At 32.2% G+C, this 19,159-nt stretch overlaps 2 protein-coding genes across 4 annotated transcripts in view; one reads left to right on the forward strand and one right to left on the reverse strand.

Moving 5' to 3' along the window:
- Positions 1–19,159, forward strand: part of LOC143190637 (disks large 1 tumor suppressor protein) — a 308,341-nt gene that overhangs the window by 203,009 nt on the left and 86,173 nt on the right. The window lies entirely within an intron of this gene.
- The window catches only part of LOC143190635 (uncharacterized), a 56,316-nt gene continuing 42,865 nt past the window's right edge, over positions 5,709–19,159 (reverse strand). The window contains exon 5 of the mRNA XM_076395114.1: positions 5,709–5,925. Within this exon, the coding sequence (XP_076251229.1) occupies positions 5,798–5,925 (128 nt within the window). The 3' untranslated portion in view covers positions 5,709–5,797. The remainder of the gene's footprint in view (positions 5,926–19,159) is intronic.

A 19,159-nucleotide genomic window follows, 5' to 3' on the forward strand; every position in this document is an offset into this window, starting at 1 on the left:
CTTTAAGTCCTCTCATACGTGCTGAAAGGAAGTTGCCGCTTAGGCGCCATTAACACTTGTTTATACATCGTCTTTTACTGTATTTCCTTGCGTTTGACTTTTTAAACGCCCTGAAATCCATTCAAGTAGTTATATTTCATATATGTAACTAAACCTACAAGTAAATGAAGAGATGGTTGTTGTTTGAAAAAATCAGCATCATCTTAAATACTTACAAATTCTATAGCCTTAAAAATTACAGAAACATTGATTCATTTAGTTGTTTTTAAAAATTAAATAATTTACTATTTGTTTCATAGTTTTCATTAAAAATAGTAGGATGTAAATAACACAAGGGCTGAAAACTTATATGGCGCTAGTTTTTTTGTATTTGTCCTTTTTTGAGTCAATACTATCAAAAGACAGCTATTAATTTCATGATATTCTACTAATAAGTTTGTGAGTTTTTGTGCTAAGATTGACACTACTTTTGTTATTTCCAAATCAATGGATCAAAAACAATTTCGTGTTTTAATTTCACATTGCTTCTTCATGGGAAAAAGTGCCGTTCAAACGAAGTAATGGCTTGAAAAGTGTGATAAGGACTCCTCTTTATTAGAAACAACAATGAAACATTGGTTGCTGAGTTTAAAGGTGGTTGTAGAGATACCGTTGGTGTAGAACGCAGTGGACGTCGAAATGAGGTAACACCAGAAAATATTTAATAAATCCACAAAATCGTTTTGAATGATCGAAAAGTGAAGTTGCGTGAATTAACTAACATCGTAAAGATATCAAAAGAATGTGTTGGTTTTATATTACGTGAGCATTTGACTATGAGAAACTTCTGTTCATAGTTGGTGCTGCGTTTGCTCACTGTTGACTAAAAAGAAGAACGTGTTGATGATTCTGAGCTTTAGCCATGTTTAGACGTAACCTACCGGAATTTCTGCGTCGATATGTAACAATGGATTACATATGGATCCATCACTTTAGTTCGGGGTCAAAACGATCGTCGTCTAACTGGACAGCAAGTGATGGCTATTTTGATTCAAAAGATAAATCGTTCTACAAAAGTGCTATTGAAATATTAGAGCTGGGCTGGAATGATTATGTGGCTCTTGATGGAGATTACGTTGATGAATAAAGCCAATTTTGAAGAAAAACGCGTTTTCTTTATTACATCCGGGACTTTTCAGTCCATATGTTATGTTTATTAAAATTTTTATTATATAATTACTAGTCGTTCGTACTAGTTATCTTTATAATAGCTTAAATATAGGTACATACTTAAGAGGGCCCATCAGTCGAAATTAGCATCTAGTCTAATAATGCTTGTATAGTAACACTGCTGTTTTTTTCTATTAAATATTCCTCACTACAGTACACTAGGCAAGATCAACTAGTTTAATTCTTCTGTGCCTCGGTTTGATTTTATCCAAGAGTTGCAATACATATTATTAACATAATATTAAGGACTTACTCCTAGAGGTGACTTCTTGATTCTGACTATAGTATCTGGGTGCCTTTACCATGTTTCTTAGGACTTTGTTCTGAACAATTTGTATTATATTTACATTGCTTTTCGCGAAAATCGCCATAATTGAAGTCCGTATGTCCATATAGACAACAACACTTGCTTATATTATGTTTTGATTTATTATGTTTTGATAATTTGTTTTCCTAGTAGATTGCTATTCAACTGTTTCCTTTTCTTTTTAACAAGTTCATTCCAGCGACGTTTTACATCAAGAGTTATTCTTAGATACTTAGCATTGTTGCTATATAGAATGATAGTATTATTTATTGTTATTATAGGCGAAATATATATGCGGAGGTTTATTTGGGTTAGTTTTAATTTCTCGGGTTTGGATCCATTTACTTATATTAGCACTGGCCTGTTGTAAATTTGATGCTATTTCGATATTGTTTCCGATAACAAAACTCGCAGTATTCTCAGCAAATATAATCACCATGACATTTTCTAGTTGTGTTATTTCACATGTGTGAAGTAGGTAAAGACTCAATATTTTGCCGGTGATGTAAGATTTTAATAATTCAGTGTGTTGTTTAGGTCATATTTTTTGTAATTGATAATATCTTACCATAACTTAGGCTTGTGCTGCATTTAAGTCGATAGCTGTACATAATTTTTTATCTTCTCCGGCTTTTCAATAACATTCTATGAACCTGATAAATTGTTTAATGTTTATTAATAAACCTAAACTGGTGTGTTGGGGTTTTGTCTCTCCATAATAGATTATGGATATGAAAAGAAATCATTTTTATATTTCAATAATTTCGATTAAAATATATCAAGAGAATCATATCAGAGAGAATAGGTCAAGAAAACATTAAAATTGAATATCAAAGGAAGTCTGTTACTTTATATTAATAAAATGTGGAACGTCCAAGTTAATAAAGTTTGGGAGCTGCCAAGGCGAACATCGCTATGGTCGGCTAAATGAGAAACTTTGAGGAACTATGTTAAACAACATATATTAAGTGTAAGTGTGTACCTAGGTAATTGAAACGAAAAATGTATGCTGTATTTGTTTTTAACAAAGAGATAAGAATAAAGAGAAAAGATAAAAATAAATGTATTTTTATAAACGTCTAAGTGATATTTCACTGCAATAAAATCTGTTTCTTGGTCTGATTACCACAAATATAGCATAAATTCACTATTTGATATCATAAACAAAAAAGGCGTAACGGTTACAGAGTGGGTAAAAAAATACATCGACCGGTAGACCAAACATAAATTATTAGATATGTATTAATTTATTGTGATACTGTCTTTATTCAAGCTACAATAACTCAGAATAGAGTACATGAAATGTATGAATTTAGTACAACGCTGTTTATAAAACTGATCATATTAACGATGACCGACATATTTAACGAAAATTCACAAAATTTGTTTGCGTGACGTTCTATTGAAAAACTGCACTAGTTCTTTTTTTATGGTATAACATCTCTTATTAATCGTGCTTCGTTTTATCAAGAGTGCGGGATAATTACATTAGTATGTATATCTTAATTAAAGTTTAATTAGACTAACTTATTAACTTAAAGTTTATAGCAGTAATCTATAACTTATTACTTCCAAGTTGCTATTATTTAATAAACTTTACGACATTTTCGTTGGTTATGTAGCGACAAACGTTGGTAATTAAATTGAAAAAATTTGCTTTGCAGCGTTGTATTATTAGTCATTTTGGTTATTTATTGTAACCCCATACTTGTACCTGTTGTCCTTAAAATACCCCTGCATGTAATGCTGTAAATTTTCTTTCAAAAAGGCACGACTTTGACAATAGCCCTGAGGCAACAATTTATTTGTCCCAAATTCCGTACTTCAAACCCAGCCAGGCGTCTGTAAAATGAAATGTGCAGGGCAGTTTTTAAGGTCGAGGTTTAATTTTCGTAGGAAATTCCACCAGAGAAACCAGCCTTAGCTACTTCGAAGTAATAACTAAACAAATAAATAAATAAATTCTATTTATATTGGTTAAACTTTTGATTTATCTGAATACTGATTTCTAATCTAAATTTTGTTTCGCTTGCAGCGTTTCAGGTTATATTTCATACTCTGCTAGGTTTTCTTCCTTATTTTATCACAATTCTAATTTCAAGGAATTGGTTTATTTCAATTTACTAGTGATTTGTAAAGATTTTTTCATATTGCATCCTTACTCGGTACTTGACCAGATTTAGTTGCCTTAGAATATTTTTTCTTTTAAAATGTTTAAGATATTGTTTCCTCAATTTTTCGGACTACTACAGATCATTCTTGTTCTCAAATTTGATCATACCAAACAACCTGGTATGTTTTTGTGATTTTGATCTAATTAAAACTTTTTAATTTGTTAATGAAAAATACTCCAACGTAACAGTTTTAGTTTGGAAAACGTTACATGCCTTGTGATAATGAATTGACCACTCCGTTTTTAGTTTTAAATTCATAAATGTTGTCTAGTTACACTCTTGTAAAATTTGAAAAAAATTCTTACTAATTTTCTTGGGGATTTAGTACAATTTTGTTATTAACCTTATATTATTTGACACCAAACATTGAGCCTTTTAAGTTATTAATGCCCAACATCTTGATCTCATCTTTTCCATAATGTTAAACGGTCTTGTCTACTAGGGTATTTATTGATTGTACAAGCATTCCATAATTTAACGGAATATTGATGTCTAAACGTGATTTTGCATCGATACTAATTGTTACAACAGCCCTTATCTATCTATATACAGATAGGATTAACAAGGACTATTTGGAAATTTTGTAGTTTGTACATGGCCCCATAAATATTCAAACCTATTATAAATTTATATGGTATATACATGTTTATCGATATTAAAGTATACTCAAAAATCATATTCTGGATATCATATCAATATAACAAAGATTTAAATAAAAAATTGATAATGATAAATTACAATAAACATCAGCATACATATTAAATTCTAATAATATTTCTTCACTAACGTAATCTACATCTTGTAGCCTACTTATTGTCTCTATATTGGTTATTGCACATTTATCTAATAGTTTTTGAGAAAGACTAAATTTAATGTACGTATTTCCTATACATTGGATTATTTCTCCTTTTGGATCGTCTATCTTTATCTTCTATCGACTAGTTCTGATGCTAATAATTTGAAGAACTTGTAAATCCCAAAATATTTGTAGAACCATGTTGAGCATAAAAAATTATGATCGATAATGAAGGTGCAGAATCCCGATCAGTTTCGCTGACGTCTTTTTTCATTTTTTAACTGTTCTTCCGGTAATGTCCCTCTATATCTTACTTCAGGTTCGTTATTTAGTTCGGTTCGGTGCTTTTTCTTTTGAAGCTAAGAATAAACTTATTTTTTGGCATCATCTTAAAATGTAAAGTGCTACTCAAACGGGTCATGCGTTTTCACATTACAAGAATTATGACGAGTGCAGCTGGGTTTCTCATTTATGCGCATATACATCGTTTTTTACAGATTTAATAGGACTCTTATTAACGTTAACTTTTTCCAACACCTATAGCCATTATAATAATCGTATTTCTTTAAGGCTTGCCTCAAACTTCAATGTATGTATGTAAATCATACTAAACTAATGCCGCTAATAATATGCTAATGATAGTGGGGTTCAAGTTTCAAATTCAACGTCTTCACAAACTCTTGATCCAATCATAACGATATTGAGTTTTAACATCAAATGCATAGTCCTTAGGCTTCTGACAATACTTCTAATAACTAGATCCACTTAAGTCCGCACTACTATATATTACCAAAAACAGTATATTTAAAGTACATATTTCATCAAAATTAAAGCACTGATATAATTTCGAAATGAAAGAAAAGAAAAGTTTATTATATATAATGTTGATAAAAAGAAATTAATACTTCAAGATTAATACTTCAAGTTTAATTGATAGATGTCTAATTTCGTCATCAGATAATGTATTTATAAACGCTAAATTGCCTATATAAAATGAAAACTTTGTGTGTTGATTTGGATGCAAAAGTGATAATTTAGAACTATAAAAATAGAAATATAAGATATGATCAAAAAAATGCAAATATAGAAAAAATCTATATATACATATGAACTATTTCAACAATTTGAAATAGCATATTAATTTTTATCATTAATGTAACAAACTGTTGTAAAATGATTTCGAATATAATTCTGTAGGTGAGTAAATTAAAAAATAAACAACCAGTAATTAAGTGTTTTAATATCGTGCATTTAACAAATTCCAAATACAAAGTAGAGCATTTCCCCTATGGTTTATACACCTCGGTATCATCACGCCTCAGGTTTCCTCTTGAGAAATTCCGCCGCCTCCACCACCACGCTGTCACTATCTCCCGCCTCGCCTGCCACCCCTCCAGGCAGATGAACGTACAGGCTATCTTCCAGCGTAACTGGGTAAACTAAGAAAAATACATTTTAGTATATTAACGTGAACCCCTCCGGTTTATTGCCCAAGAGCTCGGGATGTAAGCGGCTTAATGGACGAGGATGAGTGAAAAAAGACGCGACAATTTATTTTGTCAAGAGCGTACAAATCCACGGCGCCACATCACTCTTCCGGAAGGTCAAGGGAGGTGTTCGTTTTATATTATGAGTCGACCTCTTGCGACGATTAGATTTTTGAAGACGGCGAATTATTTAGAATGGGGTTCTTTTTTATATGTCTTGTTGTTTTTTATTAGCTACTTTTATAAATTACGCAACGTATCTACAAATATATAATTTTGGGATGGCTTCGATGAAACTCATTTTGGCAGCTTTGAGATGATTTATGTTGAGTTTGTTTTTCCATTCTATACCATTCTAAAACTCAGTGTTTTTCTGTTTTTTCAATTAATATTGGGTACATCTTAAATGGTGATATAGTCATTAAAATATTGTAAGGTCACTGGATACGACCGAGTAACCAGTCGTCCAGCTATTTCAATGTCTTCATGCTTCACTTACGAAAATTTGGCGATCGAAGGGTGCTTTGTAAGTATTGAAAAGATAATAATTGTTCAAATTCTAAAAAAGGACAATTTTGATATAATATTTTTATGGCATCTTACTTTTTGAAATGGTGAAGACCTATGCCTATGATATAGAGTAAATGCGGGGTAGATGCCATAGGAGGATAGATGGTGAAGTAATTATATAGTGACCTGTACGGAAACGAAGTTGTGTTCAAGCCGTGCACTTCACTCTGGAACCAACGTTACGAGTTGTTGCGAGAAAAAAAAAACGATTTTACGCGACTGCAGTGTGCTGGATTTAGGCTTATGAGAATCTTTATGCGCCCGAGACTTTTGATATTAAAAAGCAAGTACTTATATTTTTTGTATTTTTAACTATATATGTATCGAATAAAATCAGTAATATTTTTTATAATACGATTTATTTAGAAAATTACTTTTTCTGAGTATAGATGCCTTTGAGATAAAAGATAAAACTGTTTTAAATGAGTTAGATTTATCTTAGAATGGGACAAATGAGTGTGTAGTGTTTCGAACATTTTGAGAAAACAAAATTTAAGCTATATAGGACTCAATGCGTCATGTGTAAATAATGGCTGCACAAAATCTGCACAGGGCATTCTCACTAATATCTACGTTAAAAATTAAAATAATTAAAAATAATAATTAACATAGCAAGAGAAAAAAGAAAAGAAGACACAAGAAAGGAGAAGCTGTAAAAGGATTATGATTATATTTGAAATAATAAGTAGTAGTAATAAGGGTAAGACTTACTATAAGTAATAATAGGTAGTAAGACACTTCCTAAAAATTGGAAAAAAATCACTGTAATTTAAATTAGATACCGTTTAAAAAGTACTATTATATAATGATAAAAATGATACAGGGAGCTGAGTAAGAATTTGTGATATTTATGTTAATAATAGGGTATCTAAGGTATGTTAAGTAACTGCCAAATATGATTGTGAAATCTGAAAATTCAAAATATTATTTCGCCAAATACATGATTACAAAAATATATGATTATTTTTATTTTTTTTTATCTCACCAATTAGTTAATATGGATTAAAATTAATAAACTCAGAAAATTCCTAATTTTTTCCTCAGTGTAACTAATCCACGAATCAAAATATCATTGCGGCATTTAACCCACGCAGTGGGAATCTATCCGCGTATCTACAAGTAAAGAAAGAAAACAAATAATATTAAATTACCTTGATTATTTATAAAATATAAGATTATTAAATGTTTGTATTCTGTATGCTAATCACTCATTTAAAAATGTTGGCATCTATCCCACATTTACAGTGTCAGTCCTCGTATTAAAATCTTCTTGGATTTCAAAAAGTAAGACGTTATAATAAATACGATCACTACGACCCTTTAGGTCAGCACGCATTCACATACAGCAAGTTCAAAGGTTGGCAACGCCGGTGGATTGGTACCATGCGGTTCCCGGCTGTAAAAAACCATCACGGCGACGTCTCGATCTCTTTTCTTTTCTCTACTCCCTTGTAACACTACCACTTCCACAGCGCTAGTGTTCTTCCTCTATCTAACCTAATATCCTGTCCATTCTCCCATCAACCACATGTACCAATTTAAATTAATATAAACAAGTATTTCTTCAATCAGTGTTTTTAGTTCTCTTGCAAATGTCTTTCACAAAATAGTAGTAGGTATCCGCGCAAACAATCGCATCAACAGCCACACATACCGACCGACCGGATGAACAATCCTACAATTGGTGACCCCGTCGTGATCGAAGTGCCTGTTTTAACAGAAACTATAAAAATGGAAATGGAAGAGAATTCCAATTTAAGTGGTTTAGTATATTGCACAAAGATCTATTTGTGACGAAGTATATTTAACTGCGGTTAATAAATGGTGCCATTGTCCCATCGTTGTCACACGTAGGGGCGTGTACAAAAGAAATAACTGAATTGAAAATTCCTGTTTTTCCACCGCCTGGCTCTAACACATCAATGAATTTACATCATAACTGTGAAAGTCTAGCACCTTTTCAAATGACATCAGAAGACAGTGCCCTTAAGAAAACATGGTCTTCCGACGAGTCCGGAAAAGAAATCCGTACCGAATGATAAGAGATACGGTTGGTGGTGAGTAAAAAGTTTAGAACAGCTTAGAGAAGTTTTCGAGAATATTCACGTTCGCGGCGTCAGAGAAACACACTTCAAACGTGCTTCGGAACGGAACCCATTGTTATCACATGGTCAACTTTATCCGACGAGACTAGCCTGATGGACGAAAGCTACAGAAGCCAATTATGCATAACATCAACATATGAACACCGTTGTGTCACAAAACGGAAAACGTAAGACACCACACTTATAGGTACCCTCAAACAAATCGGAACGCCCCAAGACGAATGACGTCCTGCTACAACTTCGATGGCAGCTGATCCCGTGAAACTCGTCGCTCAGGTTGGGATCCCTATCTCATCAGCAGTCCCTAGGCGATTCATTGCGTAATTGTGGGTGCACTCTGGAACCTGCACCACATAGAGGTATGTTCCACAGCAGCTCCCCCATCGAGCACATGTACCAATTTAAATAGAAATAAACAAGTATTTCTTCAATCAGTGTTTTTATTTCTCGTGCAAATTCCTTCCAAAAATAATAGTGAGTGCTCGGACAAACAATCGCATCGACAGCCACACATTCCGACAGACCGATCATACGAACATTCCTACAATATAAAGTATATCAACAAATAATAATATAATGTCATAAAATAAAATTAGTATGTGCTTGCTTGTATTTTGATAAGCAGTATCTGATATGACATTGTAAACGTTGTAAAAACTATCGAGGAATAAATATATATGAATATTATCGTTGGAAAATTAGAGCTTGCGAAGGAACAAGCCGAGAAAAACAATGGCTGTAAGTTTGAGCAGCTTTTGAAAACTAAACAACAATCCCATAATTATTATTAAACTTCTTAGGATGTTTCCATTAGGTACATTCAAGGGAGAAATTATTTGTTAAAATGACTTTATGACTGATCTCATGTTGATAGTATAGTAATGCTTCGAAGCTTCGATCTGAACTATGCCAAACCGGTTAAGTCGCAAGAGCTTTTCCTTTTCTAAGATCTTGCCTGCCATTGTTTAGCTCCAAGTTTATTTCAAACAGTGACACTCATTCACACAACTGTCACACTGACTAAGAATTGCATCTGTGTCCATCCACAAATTATTTATTTAAGAAAATATTTGCTGAACGAGTAATTTCATATCTTCATGATTTAACACCGCTACACCACTAAATGAAAGATCAGTAGTGACTTGGAATACAATACTCACTGTGCTATTGCCGGTAGATGGTCACAAATGTTACAAACATTAGTGAAGGTCATTAGTGAATTTGATATAATGTATTTGTGTTTTATTTTAGTTGATCACCATTAGCTATGGACGAGATCCAATAATTATCTTTATAGAAACTTCAAACAATTAGCGACAAAAAGTAACACCAATCAAAATAAACCCAAACAAAGTTGTTTTTATCAAGTTTACCAACAAAGTATTAAAGAACCCTCCGATCTTGAACCTAAATGGCACTATTGTGACGAATTAAGGTGTCAAATTTAAAGCCAAGCTGAAAAAAGTTAGAAAATTATATAGGCTTCTTTGAAAAAATCAAAAATGTCAACACAATAATATTTTGAATTGCAGTCAAAAGTTAAACAACAACACAACTGTGGGCTTTCCGCCAGGATAGTAATGAGGAGTATTAAAAAAAAATCTGAATACGCAATGAAGACCTAAGGATCCCTATAGTCAAGAAAGAAATCAAAATATTCTTCCGAAAACACAAAGGCAGAGATTACAGCACTATAAAAACTCAGACGCTTTTCAGCTACTACATGGACTACATATAGTTCGCAGACTGAATAGAGTCATAGCTTGACAATTTGTATAACAGTGCGCGACTCTAAAGTAATAGGTATACTATAACCAATAATATCTAACTAATAATTGATAGAAATAGGTCTTTCAGGAATATTGATAATTTATTACAATCATACCAAGTATAGAATATCTTTATATAGAATAGAATAGAATCTTCAGTATAGAATTTAGAATCTTAGTATAGAATCTTTTTATTTGGTGGTGATATCCGAATGTTATAACCTTCTGTTAACAGCAAAAAAATAAAATAATAATTGAGCTTTACTACTGACTACAACGGATGCACTGAGCTATGAGCTCATTGAATAATGACTATAATTATCCGAAAGGCAAAATAATTTTTGTTACTTCGAAGTAGTAATAACTAGCGACATAATTTTCAATAAAACCTTTTTTCACTCTTCAATTACAAACATTTTGGAATTTTCAATAAATAATTAATACTATATATGATATATGATAAAGGGTTTTAAATTTTTAATTGAAATCATTACGCCCGATTTCTAATATGTTAGACTTATTAATAACTTAACTCTAGATTATCTTGTTTCTCTCTTAAATATGTAATGGATATCTTTTCCTGGAGTGTTTAATGCTGTATAATTTCTATTGGTGATTTTCTTAACTTATCCCAAGTAATAATAGAGCGTCAATTATCTTCTTCGAAAGTAATAGTAGATACATCTTAAAAAGTTTTAATTAGCCAAATAACCCTAGAGACACGAACAAAGATATATTATTGCTAAATAGGTGTTATTCTTAGTAATTTATCTTCATGCTATATGTATTATATATGTTGGGTCTGGTAATTTCTTTTTTTTTTTTGGTTTCCAAAGCAAATTTATAAACACTTATCTCCATAAGCGCCACACAATTTCCTATAAGCCTACACTGTATTTCTCAAAATATAACGAAGATGGTCGCCGGAAATTTTCAATTTTCAGAGCGCAATAACTTTATGTGTAAGTTAGGATTGGATATTTACGTCTCAAACGCTCAATATATAGAGTCGAATATATGTATAAATAATAATAGTAACTTTAGAAGGCTCTTAAGATCAAATACAATTAAAGCAAGATAAAATGGAATGGATCGATCCAATGAAAGCCTCCGTTGTCCTGATGATGGAACAAAAGACGGCGTAAATAAAACGCACGGTTTGCTAAATGATGTAGGTTAAATATACGGAGGTCCAACGGAGGGTCTCCTTCTTCAAAACGAATAGAAATCGACCAGGGGTAACCTGAGGAAAGGGAGTTTTTGCCTACATCGTTTTTGTTACTTTGAATGCTTCTACTGTATTTAACCGTGAAGAGGCAACTGTATATAACCAAGTACATGAAAAATGTATAGCGTTTAATAGGAATACGCTTGAAATTAAATTAATTTCTTTTTTCACAGAAGAAGGTCAAAAAGGACATAATTATTCAATATAGTTACTTTTTTGAAAACGATTAGCCTATAAATTCGTTTTTAATTGTTTTTTTAAATAAGCTTTATTAGAAAAAAATCGGTGCAATGTATTTCATTCGAAGTATTGTCCATCGATAGCCGTAATAAGTAGTAATCAGAAGGAACAAGGTCTGGAGAATATGGCTGAGGTAGTAGCACTTCCCATATAAATGTTTCCAAGTATGTTTTCACCATTACTTACGCAGTGCTCAGCTCAAACGCATCAATTGTAGTCGATAGCGATTAACGGTTTCATCGAATAATGTCTTCAAATGTCTTGGCTGTTCAGATAGCTTTTTGCCTTCGATCAAAATCGGAAGAAAAAATTATCAATTTATATGTCGGAACTTCATGTTGGAGCCTCACTTATAGGCCTTACTTGTCAGTCCACTTAATTTTCAGTAAATGAGACCAAAAAATGGTTTGGTTTGGCCATGATGAAATTAATTTTAATTCAAACATTAATAATATTCTTGTTGGTATATTGAAATCAATAGAGCGTGGTCGATATAGTTCTCGCACAACATTCGACGATCTTCAGCCGCCGTTTTCTTAAAATTAATGTAAAATAGTGAAACTTCCCACAAATTTGATTTACTCGGTAAAAATTTAGGCATTTTCAACCGACTGGAAAATTTTTTTCACCTTCATCAGTACATCATCACTCATCAGAAGAAAGAAACCAATATATACGTTATTATGTATAGGGCTTTTCAATTTGGACAGACTATGATGTTTTCGTGGCATTTTCACTTCGCAATCTTCAGCTTAGCACATTTTGCATTAATAAAGACAACGCTGTTTGCTTGAGGGTTGTGAACTGTTTAGAAGACGACTCCAATTTCGAATAAAAAAATCATCTGTAACGACATGGAACATTTTTGTTGAGTAACTATTGTAACATAATTTTTAATAAACTTTTAAAATTGGTACATCATTTTAAAGGTTCATTATAAATATCACTACTCTTTAAAATATTCAAAAAATATCTATATTTTTTAGACCAATATTTAATTGTTTTAATTTTTCTTAAAATTTTCGATATATTTTTTTTAAATATGGATATATCGAAATGTCGATATTCTCTCAGCGGTCGACAGCCCTACTACTGACTATGCACTGAGGAAATACGACCATGCGCAGGTGCTCGAGATGAGGGATGAGATGTCTAAAAATAGACGGTAGTTGATATAGCAGCTTGGTTTGTCTTGTAATAGACAAAAACCGTCATTGTCCTTTAGAATCGCCGTTCGTATTTTTTGTTATTTTAAACATTGCATTAATTTCATAGCATATATACATGGGCGATATTTGATTCCTTCAAAATGGCGTAGAACTTATAATATCACGTTCATTTTTTCTATTATAGTTATTGAAAAATATATTAGAATATTTGAGGAGATGGCTAGATGAAGTAGTTCTGTTTAAAGGTTGAGGTACGTAAACCAAATAACTATGTTATAAGCAAAAGTAGTAGACAAGACAAAATTAGTAGTCAGCCAGCGGTATATGGTTAATATATTTAAGAAAGAATATACGCTGTAAAGTCAAGTATAAAATATCATAATAGTAATATGGAGTAAATCAAGGAAATAACAAAAAAAATCAGAGAAAAAATACCTGCTGCAAGTGAACTAGTCACTTTCAGGTAATTCAAATGCAATTAGGATATCTCGATGTAGTTATAGTAGTACTTAAAATAGTAATTGCGCAATAAATCAGATGGAGACCAGGAAGAGGATAAATGTATTAATTATAAAAATATATAAATCTACTTGTTGAAGACTTATTTCATTTAGTAGTATTCTAGCTTCATTAATATTTTATTCCGTTTCAAAATATGTTACATCTGCGGCGAAAAGAAGAAATAATAATAAGATTACAATAATAATTCAAAGAAACAACATACTTTTTTAAAATAATTTGTGAGGTTGATTTTGAATTGAGATCAACTCATTGAGGGAAGTTAGTAGTATTCATAATTAAAAGTTAAAGCTACTTATATATGGAGGCCGAATTCATTTTAACTCGTTAAATATTTTCTTCAAAGGGAAGATACATATGAAGTAAAATTAGAACAGTATACACAATTTAAAGTTAAACCTACTTATATATGCCAACCATGCTCCATCGATTTCAACATATGACGTTTTAAAATTAGTGATTTTGATAGCAAAGACAATCAATCAATCAGTCAAACAAATCTGTAGCGATCAATATCAAATCAAGATCAAATGAAGCGTTTGCAAAAAAGGCCGGAATACGAGACAGTATACGGAAAAGTTCTTTAGCATGATAACGCTCGATCACATATTGTAAAATCGGTGAAACATTAAAATTGGAACTACCCACCCATCGTATTCTCCGGACGTTGTTTCCTCTGATAATTATTTGTTTCGACATATGAATTGGCATTATTGTGACATGTCCTATCTGAGCAATGCTTCACTTGTTATGAACTGACGTATTCAGTTTCGATTTATATTTCAATGGATTAAAATTAGAGTTAATCTCAATTAATATATTAAAGACAAATATTTATATTTTTTTTTTGCAAAGTGTAATCGTAACACCAATTTATTTAGAGGTATTTATTCTACTACTTATCCATTTCCCGTTTTGTATTCGTAATAAATTTCTTATTTTTAGAACAGCATTTTCGAATAACAATATCATCATTTACGTAACAGATAATCCATCTCTTGACTTTCTAATTCAGATTCGGTTTTTGTTCTCCGTTCCCCACTGCTATTAATCTTTTTAGATGGATGAATATCTTAATCAGTTAGTCACCAAAGTTGTATACAATTAATTAAATAAGACAAATTTTAGAATACCGAGATCATATTGAGTATGAGCTGTGTTCGTCGAGATGTTACACAACCTTTTTTAGTTTAAATCCGCTGACAAAAAAGGTTTTATCGACTTTGTTTTTTCCGTCTCTCTTTTGCACACTCCGGCGATCGTCCAAAAACCAGATTTTTCAAGCTGTTCTTTTACACAATAGCAACTTATTTGTCATTGTTCGCGCAGCCCATTCAGATCCGCCACGAGACAATATCGCAAAGTTGAAAGCACCCTCTAGAAGAATTAGGCAAAAGCTTGAAGAGTCTGACTAATTTAACAAGAAAAAAAGAGGAGGGATTGGAACTTTATCTTAAGCTAAAATGTTTATATTAAAATTTTTATAATTTTTTTCTAAGTATTATAATTTCTGTTACGTTAATTTTTATTTTTGAATTCTTTCACTACATAAATATTGCTGTCCGATCATTAGTTTGTGAATTATAGCATTTTGAGTGAAGCAACTTTTGTTATTGTGAAAAAAATGGATAAAAAGGAGTTTCGTTGATAAAATATTGCTTTTTGAAGGGAAAAGATACAGTTGAAGCAAAAACATGGCTTGATGCCGAGTTTAGAAGTGGTGAAATGAGCACCGAAGATGGTGAACGCAGTGGACAAGAGGTTGTTATCGACGAAAACATTTAAAATATCCACAAAATGATTTTGAATGACCGTAAAGTTAAACTGAATGAAATAGCAGACACTCGGATGAACGTGTTCATCATATCATTCACGAATATTTGGGTATGAGAAAGCGCTGTGCAAAGTGGGTGCCGCGCGCGCGCGCTTTTGACCAAAAACAACGACGAGTTGATTATTCGGAGAAGTGTTTGAAGATGATCAAGCGTAATAAACCCGAATTTTTGCATTGATATTTGACAATGGATGAAACAATGGTCGACAGTCATTCGAGTGGACTGCACACGATTAACCCACGTGCGTGGGAAAACGCAATATTCGGCTGGCAAGTCATCAGAAGAAACATAAATAGTAATAAGATTTATACAATATGGTGGGTGGGGTTGCACTTCTTATTTTAATATTTCCAGCTATGTTATGTCGGTTTTGCAACTTGTGTTTGAGCGTTTTCATGCGATCCCCATTGATGGTTTTGTAGCGATCTTGAGGCATGTCGAATTTTACATCGTGGAATAAGTGTCTACAAAATACCCAGAAATATAATCCCAAATGTTGAACACGGGCGGGGTGCCAGCGGCGACAACTAACATACGATAACAAATATCTGGCAACTCCGATATGTTTATCTGGAAGATTATTGAAGGATATCTTCGATCATTCAGTCACTGACCATAGTTCAGTTTAGGCGTACCACCATCGACTGCCCAAGCCTCGTCTACAGGTAAACCCGACGCCATTCCTATCCATTTTTATCTATTTTTTTTTACACTTTTTTTATATAACTTCAATGAATAACGGTCACATCATGTAAATACCACTATTTCATTTCGTTTTATCTCCATTCACCGAGCCATATAACATTCGCTAAACTTTTTTAGGATTTAGCAGCTCGTAGTATAGCACATCCCACAAAACACAGAGCATTAGCTTGAGGCCATGGATATTGGGATATGCAGTTGATGTTGATGCATGACCAAATGATCCCTATATTTCTTTTCGTTTTGAATTATGGTGATGGGTCCACTTTTCATCGCCATTAACAATAAGATGTAAGAAACCTTTCCGATTTGGCAATTGCAAATAGCATTTCAATGCCTCTGTAAAATGTCTAAATACTTGGGCCATTCTCAGGTTCTTTAAGCGATTGGAAATGTTTTTTTATGTTACCAATTTAGCATATTTTTCACGAGTAATGTCTTCAAATCCTCGTCTACCCATTTGGTTGTTTAGAACGCTTTTTATCTTCGGTCAAAATCATGTTGACATCGATGGAGCACGATTTCCATAAGCTTTACACAGCATTGGATTACCTTCTGCTACCCTTTTATTCAAATTGAAGTAAAAAGTAAAATTTCCCGCAAATGTAATTTACTCGGTACAAATTCAAGCACTTGCAACGCATTGAAAAAAAAATCGTCTTCACACTTCGACGAACTGACACATACCGAGAAGTAAAGCCTCTGAGTGAGACTGTAATATGAAGTTGATTACAAATGACCAATGGTACTACCATTACTCTAAAATTAATTTATAGGTCTATAGATAAATAGTTTGATTTTATTAAACTTGCTATTATAAAATATTGTTAATGTTAACTGGATAATAAATTGTATCAAGTGATTTTATGTATTTCGACCTTTTTTCAGTTTAGAAAGGCAATTTGTACGGTATATTTCAACTAAATTATTTTACATGATTGTCTTCAATTTTTTCGCATTTCTAGCACCATGAAAATGCAGCCTTGAAAGAACAATGTTGGTTTGACAGCGATACAATCATATATCTATTTTCACATTTCCTTACTATTTCGAAAACCTATGCCAGCCAAACCATGCTATTTTGTTGCTTTGTCTACTCCAGTGTACATCCAGTATACTGAGCTGTGGATATTATTTCGAACTTGAGTTACAACAGTGTATCATTGACAATTCTTGCACCCTTGTGTGGTCTAACGTTGTCATGCAAGAAGATGACTTTACATTTGTTAGTCGCTATTGCTGTTTTTTATTATAACAATACATGGTTTATTTTGTTCATAGACCTCTATATGTTGCTGCCATTTTGTCATTCGGTTTTAGTAAGTGCTAATACAATTCACCTAGCTGAAACGACCATATGTATAGTAAACTTTTATTATGCTTTATTATAATTTTTTATCAAACTTTATAAGCTTATGAATATTTCTGACACAATATTCATCTCAACAAAAATTGACCATTAGGACATAAGGGGTCAACATCATCATACGTTTCTAAAAGCGCTTGATCGTCTTGGACAGCAAATTTTTATATAGTTTTCCCATGTTTAGCATTACTATTTTATTGACTTAATTATGTTGTTCAGATATTACAGAAGAATGAAGCAAAATGGTGCCAAATTTATATAACCAATTTGTTTGAATTAACTTCTAAAAAATTTTCATAATATTCAAAATATTTACTTTATTTTTAAATCTTCATACTACCTCGTGATGAAAAACAGTAAACTTCTGGAAAAATACTTACTATAGCATCATATGGAATCGATTAGAGACATTTTATATTCACTGCGTTAGCAAAAACTCCCTTTCTTCAGGTTAATCTCTGTCGTCGATTTCTATTCGTTTTCAAGAAGTTGCCTTTCAGGCTCTTCGTTGGACCCCCGTATGTTTAACCTACATCCTTAGCAAACTGTACATTTTATTTACGCCGTCCTTTGTTTCCATAATCAGAAAAACTACCATTGGTCGTCAATATATACAATGAGTATGGATATATTCATTTCTATCGTATTTTAATTGTTTTACCCAATAAGGTTATTCTTTATTGTTATATTTTAAAACCAAACTTTTGCAACTTATAGTCATAATTGTAATATTAATATATTATTTTATAAAAAGCAAAAACAAGTTGCAAATTATCTCTTAGCATTCATTAAAATGAAGTAGCTCAGAGTACACAAGATCTATATAGGTAATTTATATTCCTCAATATTGGAATGTTAATCCCATTACCGAGAAAACCTTTTCCAACAGAAATATTCTAAATATAGATTTATTTTATGTATATATTTTTTATACACAGCGAATACTACGGTATTTTTTACATCGAAAATTGCTTCCGGTTCATATACTAAAAATCATCGTCGTTAAAAGTGATCGGTTTCAGTTACTAGAACCTCTATATTCATCTTGAATTATAATAAGTGAATTTGAAGCTCTAGAAACGGTTGCGCTTAACTAATTAAGTTTCCGGAAGAATAATTTATCTCTATATACATACTCTTTTTTATCTGTGCTTATAAAGTGTAGGCTGAATATATTTTATTGTGTTATAACAAGAAAATAAAATAAATTAACTTAGTAATTGAAGTGGATGTAAAAAGGATATAATCTCATTATAATTTTTTTCCCATACGGAAAAAAAGTTTGTGAGTATAATTTAAAGGACATAACAGGTCAATTGAAAAGTCCCCGGCCTACCATAGTAAAACACATTTTTTTGGCAAAATTAGTTTTTTTTTTTATTCAACATAATTCCCTTCAAGAGTGATACACTAATTATAGCGACCCTCAAACTTTTCGATACCATTTTTGAAGTACGATTTGTCCTTTTGCTTCAAAATAGGCCTCAGTTTCGGCGATCACCTCTTCATTTGACGAAAATTTCTCCCCAGCGAGCATTTTTTTGAGATCTGAGAACAGAAAATGGTCGCTGGGGGCGAGATCTGGAGAATACGGTGGATGAGGAAGCAGTTCCAAGCCCAATTCATCGATTTTTGACACGGTGAATTATCTTGGTGAAGCAGCACTTTCTTTTTCTTCAAATG

Source organism: Rhynchophorus ferrugineus, unplaced genomic scaffold (genome assembly GCF_030347505.1).
Source record: "Rhynchophorus ferrugineus isolate W39M unplaced genomic scaffold, kcgeb_rfMv2 rfM2, whole genome shotgun sequence".
In the NCBI taxonomy this organism is placed as follows: domain Eukaryota; kingdom Metazoa; phylum Arthropoda; class Insecta; order Coleoptera; family Curculionidae; genus Rhynchophorus; species Rhynchophorus ferrugineus.